The sequence below is a fragment of the Uloborus diversus genome, chromosome 5 (assembly GCF_026930045.1).
Source record: "Uloborus diversus isolate 005 chromosome 5, Udiv.v.3.1, whole genome shotgun sequence".
NCBI classification, from domain to species: domain Eukaryota; kingdom Metazoa; phylum Arthropoda; class Arachnida; order Araneae; family Uloboridae; genus Uloborus; species Uloborus diversus.
In genome coordinates, this window is record NC_072735.1 from 155,966,525 (window position 1) to 155,987,619 (window position 21,095).

General features: G+C 32.4%; 1 protein-coding gene across 1 annotated transcript in view; it reads left to right on the top strand.

The window, feature by feature from the left end:
* The first annotated feature begins 449 nt into the window (after positions 1 to 449).
* The window catches only part of LOC129222511 (AT-rich interactive domain-containing protein 1A-like), a 66,366-nt gene continuing 45,720 nt past the window's right edge, over positions 450 to 21,095 (top strand). The window contains 1 exon segment of the mRNA XM_054857023.1: positions 450 to 551. Within this exon segment, the coding sequence (XP_054712998.1) occupies positions 524 to 551 (28 nt within the window). The 5' untranslated portion in view covers positions 450 to 523.

Consider the following 21,095-nt stretch of genomic DNA (forward strand, 5'->3'; position numbering starts at 1 on the left):
GAATTTGATTTTTCAGACCGCATGTCATTAATTTATTCACTATTGAGCGCTCCCCCATGAAAATAGATAATTTCAAATGCCTGGCAAAGTAAACAAAGTTTAGAAATATAATTATCTCTTTCAGCTCTGCTTAATTAGTATACCTTGTCGCAAAGTAAGCGTTTACTTCATTTTCGACTGCTCTTACTGACAAGAATCATTTGATCTATCCCCCTTTTCAGAACGAAATTTAACCAAGCATGTCACATTTGATTCGACTAATGTTGTTGCTTGCCAAGAGAAACAAATTATTACAATCTCCCTGCGAAAATATTTAGTTAAGCCGTCTGGGCGAACGCGTCGTATCGATCGACGATCATTTGGCGAGGGGCGCTTGGCGACATTTTCTGCTGTGTTTTGTTACAACTGGCAACCCTAACGCTTTCCGTTTGTTTTCAATGTAGCCTCGAGCCCGGACCACGGCGGAAACCCGGACCTGTCCGCCAATCCCCCGCCTGCTTCTTCACCGCATTTCAGACCTACGATGCAAAGTCCTGGTCCACCCTACCAAAGTGAGTATTTTTCCAAATATTCTATGCTATTTCTTTGCATTATTTTTGACATTTTCCTGCCCCATGGGGGTCCCGAAAGAAAAATTACGCTAATAAAACATTTTTGTATCGACTGCGCCCGCATATGTACATCAGCGCCATCTATACAACAACTGGCGCGAAGTTGTTGGAGGAAAATGAATTAATGCGCATTTTTGAATTTTTGAATTGAGACTTTTCAGCGTGTTTTGGTCATTCATAACTTTGTTGGGACTAAGCATTCTGTTTTTCAGCGGCACACAATAGCTTTTAGTGGTGTTGAAATCGCTTTAGTCATTAAATGGAAATAAATGGTAGCATATATGCCCTTGCACACAAATCCAAAATCAATACCGAAACTTCGAAATATAGATCGTCTGCTACGGAAGTAGATCTCGCAAAATACACTGCAAAACTTGAAATTTAGTCGAAGTTCCTTAATTTAGAACACAGAGAAGTTTATTTTGATTTAAATTCTTTTTATTTGTTTTTATTACTATCATTTATTTAATTTTTTAGGGGACAGAATGTGGACATTTTTAGCAGGAATAAGAAATATTGATTTTTAAGAATTATTTTGCTGGAAAAACATTGTTTATTGTTTGCGATGAAAAACAATAACGAATTTTGTCTTCTTTGCCCATACACTATTGTGAAATTTAAGTTAAACTTATATTTTTAGATAAAATTTGTTAATAAAATATTTTTTTAATATAATTTAAATTTATACCATATTTTCTTAGGACTTTAAAAAATAAAGCAGCAGGTGTGCATAAATTGATTATTTCATACTGAGTTCGAAAAAGTATCTTTCGGTAACACAAAAATGAAGTCTGTACTTTTTTCCGTAGTTTAAAAAAAAAAAATCTTATCTTTTAGTGACAGATATTGTTTACGGTGTCAACGAAGCACGTCTTTTTTTCTTGTACCTAAAGATTTATAAACAATAAATAAATAAAATTGCATGTAAAATATTTTCCAGTTTTATTTACTAATCAATGCAGTGAAAATATTATTATTATTTACTTTGTAAAGTGGAGACAATATTAATAACTTTCCTTTTTGTTTATTATCATCATAAGCATTTTGACTCCTGTTTCTATATTAATATTAACGGATTAAGTTGTGTTTATATAAGAAAATTTTCTACGAAATTTTAATTTTTTTGAAATTATAAAGGACTGAATAGTTTGCAATTTTTTGCGAATGCAAAACTTCTTGATTTTTTATTTTGATTTTGATACAAAAACGAATGTACATTTTGATTTGATTTATTTCTTTGAATACATAAATGAGCTTTTTTTTAATCTTTTATAACAAATTTATATTCTTGTGTAGCGAAAACTTCTAGTACTAATGAAGTTGTATAATTTATAACGATGAAATAATATTCACAAACCAACTTGTAGCACCAACATGTTTTCCCCGTACATTCGAAGTTCTTCTGGCAACAGAATTTAACTTTCCCACAAGGTCAAAAATCTCAAAATACATATGTTTTCAGGTCTTGCAAAGACATTGAAGCCTTGAACTCTTAATCACAATAAAATTCAACATTTTGAAGTGAAAACAACAAAATAAAAATCAAATTGGCTGGCTGTGGATGCCATCCTTAACTTTACTTTGAAAGTTTGAATTTCCAATTCCCCCCCCCCCCCCCCCCCCCCCCCACACACACACAAAACTACCGGACGGGCTGCAATGTTAAAAAGGAAAATTATGACAAACTTTTTGAATCCAAACTGCTGAAGTGACAAATGAATGTCCTAATTTTTTCGAAAAAACTAATACGTACCTATCCAACAACTATCCCGGTCTTCTTCCCCTTTTTTCTCCCAAGTTATTTCTTATTGCTCTTGAACTTACCGGAAGTTTCAAGTGAATCGGATAGTTTAAATCCGACTTGCGTAAGGTCTCATTTATAAATGGCAGAAGTAAATCGCATTTATGAGCAATAAAACCGAAGTTGTAATCCAGTGTCTTTATTTCAGTGCGGAACGTGCTGATAACCTCACATTTTGATTCAACTTCGTTGCGTATCAGTTTGATTACTCTTACAGCTGCGGCAACTATGAGTTATTTGCATGATTTTTTTTTCTTCTGTTTCTGTTTATTTTCTGTTTATTAGTGGTTTGTTACGGAATTTGAAATGATTTCTTCCGAATTGTGTGTGAAACCCGGATGGATATGAATCAAGCACGCTTGCATGAGCTGATCTTCAACCTTTGTGCGCACGCGTGATTTTTTTCCCCCGGCTGTCACTTTTTTTTCTTTTTTTTTCTTTTTTTAAATTAGTGTGTTTTAAAGGAGCAACACTAAACTAATAGTTTTCCAAAACAGAAGAGGGAAAATTTTAGTGCGAAATTGGTACGAAGAATAGCAATAGTTAAGGAACTCAGCAGCATGTTTAATAATGTTCTACTTTCTAATCTTTTAAAAAATCGGACTCTTCCCGATGTGCATGCATGTTTTTTTTTTTTTTAGAAAATGCTATTTTTATTTGAACAAGCTGTGAATTAAAATTTGTCCACGAAATGCCTTTTTCCCCAGTACTGTCATCGCACACATTTTAACAAGAATATTAACTAATACTGTGTAGTATTGGCACGCCCTATTTAACTTGTCAACATTTTTTGTAAATAATGTTTTGTGTCTTCTACAGACGATGCCAGGACTGATCAGGTTAAGAGAAGTAAAAATGCTATCTCTCTATATGACCATCAAGTCCGGCTAAACAAAATTGTGATTCATCGGAGGAGATACGGTCGCGTCTATTAGGTGCAGCGTGCGAGTTTCATAAAGTTGCTCTACTGAAATGCAAAGGAAATCTGCGTAACAGTTAGCAGGCTCATAATCGATATTGTTCAATTGAAATGATAGTGTAGTTAGTTGTTACCATTCATGTTTTCCCCTCTCGTTGTTTATGGTTCTGAACAGCCATGTGGAAACATCCTGTCGAAATGATAAACCACTCTTGGCGTTGTCTTTTTTTTTTTAACGGTTAGAATTTTCTTTAGCGCCCACATGCTTTTTCGAATGAACCTTTTCACACCCTTCTTCCTCAAAGATAATCCGCCCCAGTTTCCTGCCAACTTGAACGGGGGACTATTAGTTGAGAACATTCACACCAATAAAGTGACTTCTGCCAAATGACTAGTGTGTGTGAGTGTGTGTGCTTCATTCCGTTGCTTTTTAGACGGAGAATTTAGACAGTGTGTTAGTTACTTTTTCAGCAATAATAAGTTATATCATGTTTTTCCTTATTTTTTTCAATCAATTAATCATCCGCAATGGGGATAAAATGTATTTTTTGAGAGAATTAAGCTACTTAGGATCAATCAGTTTACATAGTAAGTTTGAAATCATTTAAGTTTCACTTTAACGGTCTATCATTAGTTATTTCACCGAATAACTAGTTATGTAATGTAATATCTTGTAGTTCTATGAAATAACTGAATCATACACTTTAACAGTAACATATATACATGCATAAATATAAATTTAAAAAATCAATTCCTTTGTATGAAACTATAACTTCTTCGTAATTAATTACTTGCATTTATATTGTGTTTTCAGTGTCATTAAAAACCCATTCCTTAGAAATACTTCTTCCCAGGATGGGGTTTCTTTTCCCAAGCCTTTGATTAGAAAGAAGGAGTATTTAGATCGAATTATATGATTGATGCCTTGCAAATAATAATCCGATTAAACGATTATTTTCTGCTGAGTCACAGTGAAGGGTAAAAGAATAGCCGTTTTGTATTATTATTATTATTATTATTTTATCATCACTTATTTCAAGGGCGACTGCGACTATTGCTGCAAACGCTTTAGTTTTTATCTTGAAAATCTGACTATAAGAAAGTTGAGTCGGTTATTTTAGTTATGCAAGAATGTCACTTTTGATATTTAGGGAAGAATTTATAATTTGAATTTTTGAATACAAAAAAAAGGACGAAAATCTGAAAAAAAATTAATTAAAAATTAGCAGTTTATCACTGGAGAGAGAGACTAGAATACCCAGGAAATTTATTCGAATCAAGTAGTAAATTAAAAAAAATAAATTGATTTAAAACATGTGATATGGAAAAATATACGATACACTACTTTTTCTGTTCCAAATTAGTAGCCATATTTGAATACTTTTATACTGTTTCTTAATACTGATAGCTGAACAACATTTTTACAGATAGTTTTCTTTTAACAGTTTTTGCCCCAAACGCAGGGTAAAATGAAGACAAATGTTTTCCCATTGAAAAAAATTTTTTTTTTCACTGAGCGAGTGAAAAAAATTCATGATTAAACAAATAAGTGAATTAATTTGAGAATGAATAAATAAATGAATAACTGATAACTAAATATCAGAAAACTATTTGAAATAATAATAAATGACACTTTATTAATTTATTTTTGAAAAAGTTTTTTTTTCATACACCAAAAATCATTACAATATCGGTATCAAATTTTTAAAATGACTTGTATCATCATGTACCTAGATCTTCAAAGATAAATATTTTCTTAGTGGAATCAACAACATGTTTAATGACGTAGTTAAAGCATTGACAGATAGGTGGCCCTGCAATAAAAATTAAAACATATTACTATTTCACTTTACCCCACATTCCCCTGCATAAATTCAACGAAAAAACCATTTCTAAGAAATTAATATTCAGCCAGATTTTAATTGTCATTACATTAAAACGAAATTCCCGTAATAACCAGCAAAACTTGCTGTGCCTTGAAGTTGTTGGAACAGAATTATTATATATTTGTTGTGTTTGCGTACTAAGAGTACATACCTTTTACCTACCCCCCCTACACACACAAAAACGAGATCGGGTGTGTGATTTATCACTTGCTACCTCATTTCTTTCTCGGGTTAATGTTTCATACAAAATTTTTACTATTTTACGTAATCTCCTCAGCCCTATAGTCGCCTATTGGAGACAGTAAACAATACTTACAAAAAGGTAAAATAAATGCATCAAGGCTGCTCAGTATAAGTTACTTTTAGTGGAAGACAGTACTGGAAAAACAGTATTTCTTTGACAGATTTTTATTCATAGCTTGTTTACAGTCAAATCAAAATAACGTTTTCTGAAATTTAAAAAAAAAAAACAAAAAAAGATATGCATGCGCGATATGCATGCGCAAGTCTTCCTATTTTAATTATTTTTATAGTAGAAAATTATTAATCATGCAGATGCATTCCTTAAATATTGTGTTTTTCGCATGAGATTATCAGCTTCCACTCATATCTTTCTTCTGATTTAAAACACTATTATTTCAGTGTCGCTCCTCCAGGAGACACTAATTTTCTCAGAAATAAAAATTAAGATTTTTTTAAACATTTTTTTCTGTACTTTTAGATGCGGTTAAAACCAATTATTACAAACAAAAAAAAATGTATCATTCAAAGTTAGGTTTGTGTCTGAAGACGGTAAAACAAGGAATTGATGGGCAAGGGAGCCGTTCAGAACTTAAATTTTTGGGAAGACAGAAATTCTCAATTGCCGAATGTTACTCCAAATTTTGCCGAATGATGATAATTTTGCCGAATAGAACTCCAAATTTTGCTGAATCATAATAATTTTGCCGAATAGAACTCCAAATTTTGCCGAATGCTGATAATTTTTCCGAATGTACCTCCAAGTTTTGCCGAATGATGATAATTTTTCTAAATGGAACCCGAAATTTCGCCGAATGATGATAATTTTGCCGAATAGAACTCCAAATTTTGCCGACTGATAATAATTTTTCCCAATCATCAGACAAAATATTCCGAATATGGAAATTTTCGGAAGGTCATGGTGACCTCCCATCGGTGATGGACCCCATAAATCAGAACTTGTAATGCCAAGCAAACAAAATGTCAAATCGGCGTCTTTCCTATCAGAAAAGGGTTTGTCTGGGTTCGCTGGATCTAGTTAATATTCCGTTTGTCTCTCCGATCTGGATGGGTCGGTCTCCGTGATTTCCTCGCTCGACTCGCTGCCGTCTCCCATCAATCCGATTGCATTCGTCGTGGGCCCGGAGATTCGAGGGATTAGGGGCTGCAATCAAACCGGATTAAAGCCCTGGGCATCTTCCAGTAATTGGAAGCGGAAGAAGTCCGCCGGAATTTGCTTGCGAAATATCGGAATGGACCTGAACCGGCTCGATATGTTGTCTGTCGTGCCGGATTTTGCTGTCAGGTATGTGTGGCTGGTGTATGCTTGGCTTAACATGCCTGTCGGGTCTCGTGAGTACTTCTGGAAGTCGGAGCGAAAGTGAACTTTCTCGAGGGGAAAAATATCTAAACAACTTTCAGTTGAGAAGCACGAGATATGGTAGAAGAACTGTTTTGAAAACCGAGTTTGTTTTTGACATATGAATCAAGATGCTGCAAAAAGAACATTTTCCTTCCCGTCAACACATGTAAAACGGTTTCATTCTTGGAAATTTGATGGTTCTTTTTTTAAATGTTTCCAGTTCAGTAACAGCCCTATTAATGCATGTAGTCCCCGAGTCCCCCCTTAACACATGTAGAAGGGCTCCATTCTTAAAAAAATGGAAAGATTTTTTTTTTAATTCTATCGTGTTTAGTACCGGTAGCAGTATTGTAGCTAAACAGTTTCATAATATTTCACTTGAATCTCGCAAAAATTAAACCAGTTCACTAATAAAGTTACGTGTGTCAAAGGGTCTTTTCCTTGGCAAAGAGCCACTTTTAAAGCTGCAATTGTTTCCGTTTTAGAGGCGAAGTTTTTTTAGTGTCATAAAAACACATACACACACAACAACAACATAAATAAAAACGTTTCACAAAACTAGCAATCAGAAACTGACCAGCACATCAACCTCCGTTAACCGAAAAACATTGAATGAGTAACGATTGCAAAATGGGAATTAAAACATGTGGTGTGATCCCGTTACACTGCCCCACGACTCGAGTATTGCTGGAGTTCTTTCCCTTTTTATGGAGAGTTTAATATTTTTGGAATTTTTAAGCAAGCTTTTATTTATGTAATGTTTTAAAGCCAAACTGCCATCTTTTCTCCTTATTTTTTTTTTTTTTAAATTCTTTTGCTGTTGTGGAAAATATGTCACTTTATTCTTTTAAAAAATATTAGAATCCTTTTTAAATCAATGTTCCAATGGAAGAATCAATCCACTTGAAAAATTCTAAAAAAGATGTACCCTGTTTTTCATCCTGCGGCCTCAATGTCAACTAAGTTGTCGTAAAAGTTTCATAGCTAACGGTTTTTCGAAATTCCACTACAGTTCATATATTAAAATATTATTTTGTTGCTCCCCCTGGTGCAATTATCTACTATGTCACATACATCCTCATTTCATTTATCTTAAATTTATTATTGTTTTACCTTTATCTCTTGAGAATTGTTCTGGTACATCTAAATTACTAAAAAAACACTTTGATAAGCTGGAATGTATAATTTGAAAAAAAATATATTTCATTTGTTAATGAAGTACTATAAAATACATGTTTGATTCAAGAAAAGAAAATTAAAAAAAAAGAAAAAAAAGATCATCATCATCATCATAAAATCAAAATTCCCAAAAGGGAGTGTGTCTGTCTCCCTTCCGCAGCATAACGCGAGGGGGAGGGGAATTTGAATAAAAATAAATAATTGTCATTCATTGTTTGATATGCAATTAATCTTCTAATTGGTTGTTCCACCATGTTTGTTATTTCAAATTTAGACAGGGAGGTGATGGATTTGTTTACTGAAAATGATAAGTAATAAGTAAATAAACTAAAAAGCATTGACTTTATATGAAACGAGGTTTACAATATAAAAAAAATTGAAATTGCAATGGCTCTGAAAAAAAAAACTGACTGGTTTTTATATCTATTTTTGCTATTTCTAATTTAGACAAGGGGATGATGGATTGGTTTACTAAAAATAATAAGTAAATATGTTGAAAAGTAATTAAACTAAAAGGCAGTGACTTTACATAAAACTGGTTCAAAGTAAAAAACTTTTTTTAATTGTATTAGCCCTGAAAAAAAAATCTGATTGATTATTTCATTTTTGTTTGTCATTTCTAATATAGACAAGGATATGATCGATTTGTTGTCTAAAAAAGAATAATTTAGGTGAAACAAAGAAATGATTTAGTATACAAGCAAATTAAACTAGGCAGCGGTTTTCCGATGTAGAGCTTTTGACGCTGTATCGGTTCAGAAAGTAAAAATGTCCCAGGGGGAAGAAAGAATCAATCCAAGCAACCCTCCCCCTCTCCCCATAATATTGGAATGTTTTATAAGTTAAAAGAAAATATTCATTTCGACTCAAATTTACTTTATTCGCAACAAATCGTTATACAGCATAAATTATTATTAAGAAAATCAACTACATTTTTAATTTAAACTCTAATATGTTAAACATCATTAGCCGTATGAAAAATAGCCGCAGAAATATCTTAACAAATCGTGAGCTCTCAGGTAGTTTTCAAAAGGTAAAACTTCTTTGTATTTCTTATTCCCAAGAAAATATAAATCATTCAATCTGACTCTTGCGTATTGACAATTCTTCTGGTTGCTTAACTGTTTCAGCAGTTAAGTAAATGATGTCTTGAGGCCGAAACACGTGCTTCGAGTTGCTGTCATCCCAAATGATGAAAAATGGCTTCCATCATATTGATTATTTCTTAAACGCTCTTCGTTGACTAGTTACATAAAATCTCCCGGAATCGATAAGGTGGAATTTCTTGTCTCGTAAATTCTATCGAAGCGATTCATTTGTGCGTTTTATGTTGAGCATTTATTTGTATTTATCGCTTTGGGTTTTAGCGGAGTAATAACAGCCACGTAATTATCTCTTGTTGTGGAGTATGCTGCCTACTATCATCAAACGCGCCAGAATAGAATCAAATGTACAATTTGCATGATGCCATTGCAATTAGAGAAAGATTTATTTAGAATCGCACCATCGGATACTGGAATCAAATAAAAAAAAGTTTTGACTAGTTACATAAAATCTACCATAATCGATAAGGTGGAATTTCTTGTCTCATAAATTCTATCGAAACGATTCATTTGTGCGTTTTATGTTGAGCATTTATTTGTATTTATCGCTTTGGGTTTTAGCGGAGTAATAACAGCCACGTAATTAACTCTTGTTGTGGATTATGCTGCCTACTGTCATCAAACGCTCCAGAATGGAATCAAATGTACAATTTGCATGATGCCATTACAATTAGAGAAAGATTTATTTAGAATCGCACCATCTGATATTGAAATCAAATAAAATTTTTGACTAGTTACATAAAATCTACCATAATCGATAAGGTGGAATTTCTTGTCTCGTAAATTCTATCGAAACAATTCATTTGTGCGTTTTATGTTGAGCATTTATTTGTATTTATCGCTTAGGGTTTTAGTAAAGTAATAACAGCCGAGTAATTAACTCTTGTTGTGGAATGTGCTGCTTACTGTCATCAAACGCTGGAGAATAGAATCAAATGTACAATGTACATGATACCATATAATTAGAGAAAGATTTATTTGAAATCGCCCCATTGGATACAGAAATCAAATTAATAAAAATTTTGACTAGTTACGTAAAATCAACCATAATGGATAAGGTGGAATTTCTTGTCTCGTAAATTCTATCGAAACGATTCATTTGTGCGTTTTATGTTGAGCATTTATTTGTATTTATCGCTTTGGGTTTAAGTAAAGTATTAATCATCAGAATCGATTCATTTGTGCGTTTTATGTTGAGCATTTATTTCTATTTATCGCTTTGATTTTTAGTGAAAAATTAACCGCCGCGTAATTTACAACCGCTGCGTAATTCACTCTGTTGTTGCCTACTGTCGTCAAACGCAATGGGATTAAATGTACGTTGTACGAGTATATGATAGCGTAGATATTGGAAAAGGAATGGGGTGGTTTCCTTCAGTCAAAAGTACTACTTTTAGTCATTGAAATGGATAAAATGAGCAAAAAAATAATAATAATAACATGGACGCAGAAAATACTTTCCTTTTCCCAACAGTTTTTTTTTTAATTAATTTTTTAAAATGTACGATTTTTCAAACAAGGCGTGGTCTTGATGACGTCACAAATTATGCACATTGCCTCATCTTCCTACTACGTTTCCACGTTATGATAATCAAGCAGCGAATTAAAATTGCGCTCGACGCTTGCTATCCACCATATCGTTGCCAATACACATGAGTAAAGATGCGAATTAAATGTTTTGCACTGTGAATGGCAACATTGAATGGCATTTCATCATTTGTGACGTCATTGGCTAAAACCGTAGACAAAGAAAGCGCTCCGATTTAAGTAATTTTTTTAATATGTTAAACGTAAACAAATTTATCAAAAAATGGTCAGGTCCTACGTTTTTAATCATGCTCTTTCAGAAAAAAATACTTTTAAAATTTTGGAAACGACCCCATTATTTGCAGTTACATCATCGGGTGCAGGACTGCTGGCTGCGTAAATATATAATCTTATTTAACATATTAATTAAGTTTCAATAATATAATATCCATTTTTTAAAAGATTTTAACATTATAGATATCATATTTCATAATAACATATCTTCTTATGTAAATATATCTTCTTATGCTGCATCATTTTATTTACTTTTAAAATCAATGTCACATTTTTCTTGTCGACTGAATTTATTAATATATATATACACATTATTTACTTATGCTCTAAAAGATAAATGAACATGCCAATAGAAACATAAAAGGTGGGTAATACTTCAAAAATGATTTTGTCGAAGGTAATTATTTGGTCTGGCGACATAATTTTAAACTTGTAAATTTTAAATGAAGTTCAATTAGAGCTCAAGAGTAAACTTTAAAAGTGAAAAAAGAGGTTAATTAGTTAAAAATTAAATTAAAAAATAGTTTAAAATGTGAGTTTCTTAAATGTTAAATCTTCTTATTGTATGAAATATAAGTAACTAAACTTGACATTTTTTAAAAATTCATTGATTGATGTTTTAAACACTCAGTAAAATAATAATAATAATAACAAAATAATACATTTCCATGAGTTTTGTCTAAATACATTAAACCTACCACACACATTTATTTATAAATTTACTTTTTTGTCCACTATGATGGGGAACTTACAACAGGATTTGGGTTGAAGGAACAAAATTCACTCAAAATTAACAATACTAACAAAACTTTTTACTTAAAATGTAGTATAGAGTAAAATTCAACTATTTTTTTTTATTTACGAATTAAGCCTACTTTTATTTAGATACTTCTTTTTTAACTGAAATGCTGCTAGAACCATACATCAACATGAAAAAAAAAACATAAATTAATGAGTAAAAGTGTATGGTGAGTTAATGTGTTTGATGTTACTAACAAAATTTTCTGTTCACATTTTTTGTTATATTTTTTACTTTATTGAGTTTTTATTGCATTTTAAATTATTAAAATATTATACTAATAATGACAATTGCAGTATTATTTATCAAATATAATTTGCTTTTACTACCCGCTTTTAACTCGTCAAGACTCAACCTTTTATAACATAGAAAATACTTTGTTGTGCTTTTATTGCACATTCACTACGTACATTGGTATTGGTATTACGGTTTAATTATTTCTTACAGCCAATTAATGTTTTAGTTTATGCATATTAAGTCTTTCTTTGAAAAGTATATCGTATTGTTGAACTAATTGTTTCAACAAAAAATTGTTTCGTTGTCGAAAAGGAATAAAGTGTAAATACTTTTACTTCATTTCATTTTTAACTGTAAAATATTATGAGAGAGAGAAAGAAAGTACCTCTTTTGGTACAAACATCCCAAGTATAATTGAAAATGCTTATAAAGATAGTATTTTATTTTAAACCATCCCTCAGTATACATTTTTATCATCAAAAAGATCTCATTTATTACAGTCTTTTGTATTGGTTTCTTTATAATATTTTTACCTGTTTCATTTAAGAAGCTTTTGTTTCGACCAGCGTTTTGTAATTTCTTTAATAAGTGAACCCTTCTTACTGTCTACTTTTTTGCATAACTCCTGTTTTTTTTTTTTTTTTTTTTAAATGCCACAGCAAAAAGTGAAACTTTTGTAAAGGATATTTAATTTCAAAAATTATCAAATATCTTTAAATAATATAAATTTTTAAAAATAATATTTTAATGAAATGAGTGACATTTATAGAAACCCTGACCCAGATTATTAAACGAAAAAAAGACTTTTTTTTTTTTTTTTTTTTTTTTTTTTTGCCTTTGAAGACGCGTTATTTTTCATGAGTTTTTTTTGTGACAAGCTCGAACTGAAAGTTTCGTGGAACCTTTGGGTGATAACCATGGAATCCTAGGGTTCCGCGGAACACAAATAAAAAAAGCGCTGGTTTGTTTAGACAATTCTGATGTTTCTATCGAAATTTAAATTATACTTCTTTGCTGCTTATTAGTTTTGTCGTTTGAGGGAAAACTTAAGTTATATTGGGATGATCCCCCCCCCCCCTTGATCAAGCATTTCTTCATTATTTTTTCGTTAATTTTCTTTTTCGTAATTTGTTATCTAAAATTTCATTTCGATAGCAGTATTAGGTTGAAAAATAATTGAAGCATTTCCCCTTGAATCCCTTTTGTTGTTAAACCATTGCATTAAGTTTCCAAAAATAAATAAATAATAAAAGTAATAAAAGATCCAGATTTTGAAATTCAAACTGAAGAAATGTAAATTGAAGGTTTGAAGCTGAAAGTTTCATCTATAAAATATGAAAATCTCGATGTAATTTTTAATTAAAAAAAATTGATTTTCATTGATACGAAAGAGAGATTAAAACTTTTATGGTTCACACCCCGTAAAAAGAGCTTTTTTTTCGATTTTAAAGTTTTGTACATTTTGATTATAAATGAGTTAAATTTATTTCAGTACAGTGTTTTGTCATTGAATGATAGCTAATTAAAAGGTGAAATTGAATTTAGTCTTTCTGTAAAACAATTCGATAAAAAATATTATCTGAGTATTGCGTGTAAATTTATTTCAGTTGAACACTCAGAAATCGTAAATTCCTCACGCACTGTATTTGTATAATTTTTTTTACAAAGGGAGTAATTTGAGAAGCAATCCCAACTGAAACAACAGAAATAACATAATGACTAAAATGCAAGAAAATAGTAGCAAATACAAAAGGAAAGTTGACTTGATGATGCAAACGAAATTAAATAGCAGCAAGATTATTTATTACCAAACAATAAGAAAGAAAATTCTCAGAAAGAAAGAAATTTTTAAGATCTAAGCACTATATCCTTTAAAAAGTACGAGCACAGATTGGAGATGGGAGCACCAATCCATCAACATTTTCTTTCAAATTAACTAAAAAACAATAAAACTCAGAATATAAATTTAAGGTACATTATTTTTGACCCTTTTCAGATTTTATAGCAATCACTTTAAAACGTCGTGAATCTTGAAGAATGTTTGCCGATAAAAATAACCGTGGGAGAAATTAGTTAAATATGCACCGTCAACAAAGTTCCAACCACACTTCCTTCCTACCTCGCTCCTCGCGGTCAGATCCAAATTTAAATCTATTAAAAACGGAGAAAAGGAGGCGGGACTTTCTTGGCGATATTTAAAATCGCTCGATTGGCTGGAAAAAATTCTCGATTTGGCGATTTTATATCTTTTCCTGAAAGCAACCCTCGGCGGAATTGGCTCGTGCCGAGCAAACGGCATGCTTAATCTGTAGGGGGAGGGGGGGGGGGAAACGAGGTAACTTGATGAATTACTCGAACTATCTCATTAATAAAAATGAATCTGGCTGGGCCTCAGCGTATCCGCGCGCGCGCTTGACAATTTTAAGAGGAAACGATGAAAGATAAGAAATTGCAGGATGATTAAACGATTTTAAAACGACGCTACCGCTAATTGTAAGTGTCGGCTCCGACACAATATTTTATTTGCACTTTCTTGCGCGAGAAGTTGCCACACATGCATTTGTAATTACCAGCACTATATAGGTGATCGTTCATTTGTTAACAGTTTTAAGTATGCGTTAATGATAATTATTTGCTGTTCAAGGTATTTTGAAAAGTTCTTGCTGTTGCGTTTGCATCTTCCCTACATTTTCTTTCTTTCTTTACTTCACCTTTTTTTTTTCTTTTTTTAGCAGTTTCTAATGATATGAGAGATATGTTTTTCGACATCATTGAGATATATAGTGGTTTTTTTAAGAGATGGAAAGAGAGGAAAGGGCATTGTTGAAAAATGAAATTTTCTTTCCCTTTTGAAAGATTATGTCCCCTTAGTTTCGCCGACACGAAATTTCCTCCCCCCCCCCTGTTTTTCAGTTCCAATAATACCTTTTAATATATATTTGAGGGAAAGATGGGATTTAAATGTCAGCGAAACTGGGGGTAAACCTAAAAAAAATGTAATAAATGTTTTGCTCGTATTTGTTTTATTTTATTTTGATTATTATTTATTTATTCATTTATTGATACTTAAAACTTTATTAGTTTTATCGAAATTGGATTATTCAATATAACAAACTAGTGAAACTAAAAACCTAAATCAATTATACCTGTTGTAAATTTGCCACTGTCACGAGTAACTATTCAGCACAAAAACATCGTACACTCACAGCAAAAAAAGCTTATAATGCTGTGCAAAGCATTACTGTTAAAAAATCAATATTAATATGAATTTTATGGGCACTTTGTCGTTCTCTAAGATGCTTCCTCTGCATCTGAAATGAACTTTGTTTCACAAAATTTAAAGCCATTTTAATCTTGGGCTATCGATTTGAAACCACGCTAAAATCGTACTCAACCACAGAAGTTTTATTTTAGGAATTTATCCCATTTTTGAATTTGTCTCCTTAATTTTTTAATTTTTGATTAAAGTATTCAGCCTACTGCCACATTTGAATAATATGCATAGCATTGTATTAGTGTTGCCCAATGCCAGGCTCGCGTTCCATATTGGGCCTATTTGATCCATTGGAATGTTGAACAATATTAAGTATCGAAGACTAATATGTTCTGGAAACTTATAAAGCAACTACTCATCTTCATTCAATATAAAGATTGTTGCAAATGTGGAGCCAAATAATCAGAAATTTGTTCTTAAAAAAACATAAAGATAGTTGCAAATGTGGAGCCAAATAATCAGAAATTTGTTCCTAAAAAAACTGATTGTAATTTTGTACCCACAAAATAAGCATGTAATAATGATAATAATAATTGTTTGTAATTTTCTTTCCTTTTATATGTTTTCCCCAGAAAACATTTTAAATACTATTTAAATCTTAGAAGTGTTCTGGCCGGTGAGATTCATCTGACTATGAAATGAGATCTTCGGGGGGGGGGGGGAGCATCACTGCACTGAGGGTCGCCCCGAACTTAAAGTTTTGTGAGGACAGAAATTCTCAATTTGCCGAATGGAACTCCTAAGCAGTTTCCGGATGATGATAATTTTACCGTATAGAACTCAAAGTTTTGCCGGATGATGATGCCGAATCGTCAGCAAAAGTTGCCGAATAAGGATATTTTTCGAAGGTCACAGTGACCTCCCGTGACCTCCCATCGGGACGCCCCTGGCACTATATAACGTGCGTGCTACACGATTTGCTACTGAAAGCAATTTATTTGAAATTAAGCTTAACTAAACGACGGATGCAATTTTTAACCTTTCCCGTTCGTAGTTGGAATCAGCATCATCGTCGTGGATAAAAAGTTCGGTGATAACAGATCCATCGTGTTGAGACCACCTGCTACCCCAGCGATCTCTAGTTTCCGAGGAATTCGAAAAATGCATCCGGTAGGGGAGATCCAGACAACATCATTTTCCCTCTTCCTTGTGGAAGTCTTTAGAAACAAAAAAGGTGTTTGCATAAAAATGGGATAAATGTCAGTTTCTTTTGTAACGTTCTTAAAATAAACAAATTTGCGGAAAAAAAATTGAATTTTGTTAAAGCTTTAAAGTATGAAATGTATTGCTCATTATTTGCTTTTCCGGGAAGTTTCAAATTCATTTTTTACACTTAAAATTGTAATTATTGGGGTCTTTTTACTCGCTTTGTGGTTGGTAGACAGTAAGTCACATGGGTGTGTCATTGCGTGTCGAATGGAGTTCATGAAAGCTGAATTTCTTAAGAGGAAAAAAAATCGCGTCTCTAGCGATAAATATTATTATTTGCTTCTTTCACATGTAAAAGTTCTGTTTCTATTTCTCTTATTTATTTATTTTCTCAATTTTCTTTGCATTGGATATTTTTTTGTACTTGTTACTATATCTGTATAGTTTTTGACTTCTAGTTTAGTTAAAATGCTTAGATACGGTAATTGTGAGAGTGTTTATTTTTAAATCATCCATCTGAAGAATTTCTTGTACCAAAGTTATTTAAAATATATTTATTTAGGATATCACTAATTTTTTTTTTCATATAGCTTTTATTGGTATCTTTTATTTAGTATTACAATTTCACAATTTTTTTCTAACATAAGTCGTTTATTTTTCGATGATTACATTTCTGAAGTGTTTCGATACTATTAGTATACTTTTCGTATAATATTTAGTATGAATAAAATTTGTTTACACCTCGTGGAACCTCGTGGTTTTTTGTTAGGCCTACGCTTTTATTCTCTAGTTTTACACAGTCGACAAATAGCATTTTCGAAATACATAATAAGTCTTGCAATTTACCACTCAGCAGCAACGTAAAAAAAAAACCCTCTCGTGTGACGTAACATAAAAAACTCACTTTTTTTTTTTTTTTTGCATTGAAAAAGAGTTTCTTGAAAAGCCGAAACTTGTGTCTGCAACTTCTTGCAATGTTCATGCTCTGATTACGTTGTTGTTCTGTCTTTATTCTATTGCACAAAGGTATTTATTCATTTTTTTAAGTATTCCAAAGTTTTTTAGTTCAGGGATAGGTGCATTATAAATGCCAGGGGTGCCACCCCACCCCAAAATTCAATGGCGCAACTCCACCCCCCTTCCCTCCTCTCTTTTTTCCTCATCCTTTTTTCCCTTTTTTACATTTTTTAGCCCTCATTTTATATTTCATACATTTTTTGAAAATATTTTTTATTTATTTATTTATTCATTTTTAATTAAAGTTCTGTGCTGCGCCAGTGACTCACACACTTACACACACACACGCGCGCAAACTAAATAAATAAATAAAATAAAATATAAACAAAATAAAATAAAATAATTTGAACTAAAAATAAATCAATATAAATTTAAATAAATAAATTTTAAAAATTGAAAAAATCCCCCCTTGTGTGGGCACTCCTGATGAATGCAATGCATACTTCACAGCAACAGCCACGAAATACGTCGTATCTGTGACTTTAAATAGTATGATGATATAATAAAATCTTTTTTTTTTTTTTTTTTAAACCTAAACAGAAATGAGAAGTACAACTACGGTATAAAGTATCAAATAGATTGTAGAGGGCTCTGTTCCTGCTCGCTTCTCTCACCAGCCCCCGTTCACCGCCTGTAGCGGGTGACGTGCATAATAAAAATATTTTACTCCTTCGGTTCATTTTTTAAATCACTGCAAGATGGCGTATTCAAGCTCTAGAACTGCCAACTTATTTCACACGAGATTTTAGTGACAAATTCGAACTGAAAATTTCGCGGAACCCTTGAGTGATCTCCGTGGAGCACTAATGTTCAGCGAAACACAATTTAAGAAGCGCTGCACGAAACAACACTTCCAAAAAAATGTAAATTAAACTAGTCAATTCAGCACAGTAGCAGTTAATTTTCTTGTAGGTAGACGTCAGTACTGAAAAAAAAAAGTTGCTTCATTGACATATTTTTATTCATAGCTTGTTTACAGAGAAATAAAATGAGGCAGTGAGCAGCAAAGGGATGTATGTGGATATTTTTAAGTTTTGAATAAAACACGTTTAAAGATGCAGTCCTAGGTTCGTGAATACTTTTTCCATTCATTAAATATTTTTTCCTAAATCATGCATGTTGGCACAGTATAGCCCTCAAGGGCTCTTGCGCCATAAAAATCAAATCAACCATTCCTAAATCATGCTATATAGCAGCACCTACCAGAGCTACAAGTATTATCTATTACTCGAAAATAGAGCAGTGGTTCACCTACCATTTGTACCAATTATCTCCAAATTAAAATTTTGTCAATCAGATCCCTTTGCTTCTCACTGCCTCAAACATAATTTTCCGAAAAAAAAAAAAAAAAAAACAAGCATGCGCATAGGGAAGTGTCCCTGTTTTTAATTACAATTTTTGAAGAAAGTTATTAAACATCCTGCAGAATTCCTTAAACATTGTCTTTTTTTCTTGTGAGATTATCAGTTCCCACTCAAATCTTCCAATAATAATTTAGATTACTATTATTTTAGCGTCGCTCCTCTATAGAAGACAATAATTTTCTCAAGAATTAAAATATATGTATATATATATTTTTTAAAACATTTTCTGCTCTTCTAGAACCAATTAAGACATAACATTTTAAAAAGTATCGTTCAAAGTTGGTCCTTGGTCTCAGGAGGCTAAGTACCAGAACAAAAGCTTTTCCTCTGAAGTCTGTCTGCCGCGTGTTTTCTTGAAACCTGTCATTTCGTCTGCCAAGGCTGGTTTCCAGACCACCATTCGATTGTCGTGCGTTTCGAAATGTGCCGTAAGCGTAAAAATTGCCCCCAAGTTATTTCCAACTCGGCATTGCAGAACTGCAACTGCTTCGTGCAGAACACCGACATCATCGCATGTCAAGTAGAGGAGGCAAAGCACATCCTAAAGGGGATACAGCGGAGCCAGCAAAAAATTTAATGAGTTCCCAGCAGGTGGACTTCTGCTCATTTACATAGCTGAGAAGACGCTTTATTCCGCGTCTCTCGAATGGCAACGGTGGATGTTGGCTGGTTTCCCAGGCAACGACTTGGATTCTCTGACGTCACGCGCACTTGGGATTTTCCGCAATATTTAACCAAGAGCATGTTAAAATCGCCGGAAAAGTAGAATAGTCTTTTGAAATAAATGTTGGCATTACAGAATGTAGTGTGCGAGAGAATTATATTTTTTGTCGAGGACAGTTTTGCGAAAATTCGTTTCAGGAAAAATCTTGAAAATTTTGATAAAGCTTCTAATTTCTGTACTTTCTGAAATACACGCACGTAAAATCCCTTGCTCTTTAAAAAAAAAAAAGAAAAAAGGATGACTTTGCAATTTCTGCCTTTGTTAGAAGTTTTAAAAAAATCGAAGAATCATGAAACTCATTGCCTTTTATTTTATTTATTTATTTATTTATTTATTAATCAGTTGTGTAGTGGTTCGATGAAAAAAAAATTTCATTTAATGGGGTCGTTTCCGAAATTTTAAAAGTTTTTCTTCTTTTTTTCTGAAAGAGCATGCTTAAAAACATAGGACCTGACCATTTTTTAAATAATTTGACCAAGTTTAACGCTTTAAAAAAAATATTTTAATCAGTGCGCTTTCATTCTTTACGCTTCTGCCGATGACGTCACAAATGATGAAATGCCATATACAGAGCACAATATTTAATTCGCTTCTTAATTATCATAATAACGTGGAATCGCAGAAGACAGATGCGCCAAAGTACATCGTTTGTGACCGTCATAAAGACCATACCTTATTTTTTTAATCGGACATTTTAAAAAATTAATTTAAAATTGAGCGGTGGGAAATGAAAGTTTTTTCTCGCTCCATGTTATTATTATTATTATTTTAATTATTTTTTTATTTATTTTATTTATTTATTTATTTTACTTATTTATTTTTTTATTTTATTTAATTTTATATTGTTATTTTATTTTTATTTTCTTGAGCAATCACGATTGCTTATTGCTTTCATTTGACTGTTTTTGGCGTGCTATCATTTTATTTTTCCTAAGGCCGCCACCCTCCGCACCATCACCGTCTACCGGCTCCTCACGATGCTGCTCCTATAGCGAAAGCCATCTCCAGGTTGCATCCGTGTCCTACACACAAGGGCATACATACACAACTACACACACACACAAACACACACCTACACAAACATACACAAACACATACACGCATACATAGACACCTACACATACATACACACCACAACACACACACACATACACACAACTACCCACACATTCATGCCTGCATACAGACACAAACACATATGCCTACAAACACACATACACATACCCCCCCCCACACACATTCATACACACAACTACCCACATACTAATGCCAGCACACAGACACAAACACACATGTCTACACACATATACACATACCCCCTACACACATACCCCCCACACACAAACACACATACCCCCACACACAAACACACATACCCCACACACACAAACACACACGCCTACATGCACACACTCGTGATTGCGAAAAACATAATTTGAATTCAAGATGTCAAAATTCAAATTATTTTTTTTTATTTATTTATTTTTATTTTATTTATTTATTTTATTTATTTATTTTATTTTTATTTTTTTTGAGCAATCACGATTGCTTATTGCTTTCATTTGACTGTTTTGATGTGCTATCATTTTATTTTCCCACCAGCACCCT